Raw genomic sequence first — 2,790 nt, forward strand, 5'->3', positions numbered from 1 at the left:
ATCGATTCATATAGAAAAAAAGAAAACTCTTGCCCACTTGCCGGTGTACAAATCTAAAAATCTAAAAAGTGTCTTAAAAAGTCAAGATATTTTGTAGTGACACGTTAGGAGGCCTATCCATGAAACTTAAAAGAGAGAAAAAAATGTGCCTTCTAGTTAAGTGATTCCTAATTCATTCATTCACTCGGGAGAACTATATATCACTTCATCTTTTTCTCTTTAATTACTTGTAGCATCAAATATGGAGCTCTCAACTTCCCTTGTTCAATTCCACCCAGCAAAACATGAATTTTCTTCAACTTCTTCTAATAGAGCTCATTCAAATCGTATCTTAAGTGTGGCTATGTCACCCTCCCATGATTATAACATCAAATCCTCATCGTCTTCTTCCACCACTACTAATTCTATTCCTAAAATGGAGCCTTTCAACCGTAGTAGAATAAGTCGATCTATTAGAGAACCTTCTCTCATCGAGAAAGCCGAGCATGCTATCTCAGGTTTAAATTTTATCCCCCCAAATGGTTTACTTGAGTATAAGTTTGCTTCTCTAATCAACGTATTGTCTTCATGAGTTTGATTTGAACAGATTTTTTCTTACGATATTACTCTTTTACAATTTACTCAAAAATGATATTGTATGTATTGATTTGCTAGATCGATGCTCCATTCTAGAAGGCGATGAGGCATACAAATGTTGGGAGGCCCTTTTTGAGTTTGAAAATATGAAGGCAAGCATACAAAATATAAGTTATTGTTATGATTCATTAATCTTAGAAATACCAAACACCCCAAACCGTAAGTCTAATTGTAATGCGAACAACAATTGTTATTGTACAATTTTCACTATAGACTTAGGTTCTGAAAATATATGTTAGGAAAATCAAGACTGCATGGTGATAAATTGAATCAATTTTTTGGAAGACCTTTATTTTTCCACATTCGTAATTTTGATAGGCAATAGAAGAATATTATATTAATGTGAACTTAAATTGTAGACCCTTCTTATCAACGTGATCTCATGAATGTGTAAGGATCAAGCTTCAAGTTATTTTTTGAAATCTATTTGTGAATTGACTATATTTGAAGACAGAGTCCTTACAATATCTTTCGTGTGTTGTGAACACATGTTTAACGTGTTGCAGTCAATCTCCTAGCAGTTAATTGATTCATATATTTGTGGACACTCCATGTGGTTGGACACATTCAAGAGCTGGATGTTTCACCTCCATCATGATTAGAAATTTTATACTGACTCTTACCACTACAACTAGTGGATATATTGGTTGTAATATTATATTCGTCAAGCTAGTTGTTTGATCTTAGCTTGATGGAACTTTCTTGATTGATCAAAACATGTATTTTATCTCCTTCTTGTTTGATAATGTATCAAATCCTCATGCCTTCTTTCCATGATCTTCCAGGGAGAATACACAATGCAATGTGATGTTGCTGCATCAACAGACAAGGAAAGTGCATGCCGACCACTTGAGAGGCTCGAGAACATTGTGAGGCAATCTGGTGGTGTTGTGTCACTCATTGACCATGTAGGTATGTTAGCAAAGGCAAAAGAAATGCGCAAGTCCAAACTAGAAAAAGAAAAAGGAGAAACAAACCTTCTTGATGTTGGTCATAGTGATGATGTCGAAAATCGCTATAACTTTCTTGACACTGGAGATATACCTCCAACTGAAGAAGAGTTGGAATTTGAAAGGAGTGCTAGAATGCCAGAGTCTCCCTTTACAAGAATGCTTAGAATTATAAGCAATGGTCATCTTGGTAAAGCTTAGTGATATCTCTAGCATGTTTTGTTTAGCTATTGAATTACTACTAGTTAGATAAATAAAATGTATATATAACTTTGAGATGTTTATCGCTAATACAACTAAGATTATCACGCTTTGAAGACTAAGGTAGATCTTGACTAACGCTAATGATATCATATCCCCACATATATATGGTTGGATTTGTCTTTCCACCTCTACTATAATTGTGGGTCTAGAGTGTACCCTATTAGAAGTAGTAAAAGAAATGTTATATGAAATAATATATGAAACTTAAGTATATAGAGACCTCATACAACTATCTCCTTGGTGCCCTACGTGAGAAAATCTTACAAGTGAAATGGGCTCTAGAATCTCCATTTGATCTTACCTAAATAACAAATTCCTTTGTCTCCTCCCAAAGATGTAATACTTTGGTGAGTCTTATTGTCCCCTTTGCTCTATCACTATCTTTATCCCTTCATATGTATATAATATTGAGGTTGTATGCTCAAGGTATTCCAAATTAACACTCCACTTGTTATAGGTATAATTGTAAGGACCAATCGTGAAGTTAATCTTTATGGGTTTGTCGCAAGTCCTACAATGACTGGTTTCTCAACTATTTTCTCCACAAATCATTAAAATTAGATGTAGAATTGGTTTTGAAGGTTAAACCTATAAGCACAACTGGTTTCTTAACTATCATACCTTAAACCATTAAAATCAACCTTAAACCCTTAAGACTATGCTTATAAACACTACATTAACATTAAAAAGGAGCATTTACATTATGCCCTACATACCATTCACATGAAACAAGGGAACTTCTTTGTGACATCTATATATAACTCCCCCCATGCACACATATCTTTCCCATGAATGATTGGAGGGTATTTTTTTAATAGAAAGACACTCCAATGCCATTAAAGTGTTGAAAATATATTTCTTACAGACCCAACATTTAATTTCCACACCATTGCATGTGTTTGCAAATGTACAATATGCTCTCTTTCCATCTCTAATTGGT

At 34.2% G+C, this 2,790-nt stretch overlaps 1 protein-coding gene across 1 annotated transcript; it reads left to right on the forward strand.

The window, feature by feature from the left end:
• The first annotated feature begins 216 nt into the window (after positions 1 to 216).
• LOC147866409 (CCG-binding protein 1-like) lies at positions 217 to 1,895 on the forward strand. The gene is made up of 3 exons (XM_087316854.1): positions 217 to 497; positions 655 to 728; positions 1,422 to 1,895. Exons 1-3 carry the CDS (start codon positions 242 to 244, stop codon positions 1,785 to 1,787), a joined length of 696 nt encoding a protein of 231 aa, XP_087172980.1. The 5' UTR covers positions 217 to 241; the 3' UTR covers positions 1,788 to 1,895.
• The last annotated feature ends 895 nt before the right edge of the window (positions 1,896 to 2,790 follow it).

This window comes from Azolla caroliniana, unplaced genomic scaffold (genome assembly GCF_043228905.1).
Source record: "Azolla caroliniana isolate FFs.n. ecotype wild unplaced genomic scaffold, voAzoCaro1.0.p SCAF_3, whole genome shotgun sequence".
NCBI lineage: Eukaryota > Viridiplantae > Streptophyta > Polypodiopsida > Salviniales > Salviniaceae > Azolla > Azolla caroliniana.

Coding starts and splice junctions, on each gene's coding strand:
- LOC147866409 (XM_087316854.1), top strand. CDS start 242: ATGGAGCTCTCAACTTCCCTTGTTCAATTCCACCCAGCAAAACATGAA. Junction 498..654: donor AGCCGAGCATGCTATCTCAG/GTTTAAATTTTA, acceptor TTGATTTGCTAG/ATCGATGCTCCATTCTAGAA. Junction 729..1,421: donor TTGAGTTTGAAAATATGAAG/GCAAGCATACAA, acceptor ATGATCTTCCAG/GGAGAATACACAATGCAATG.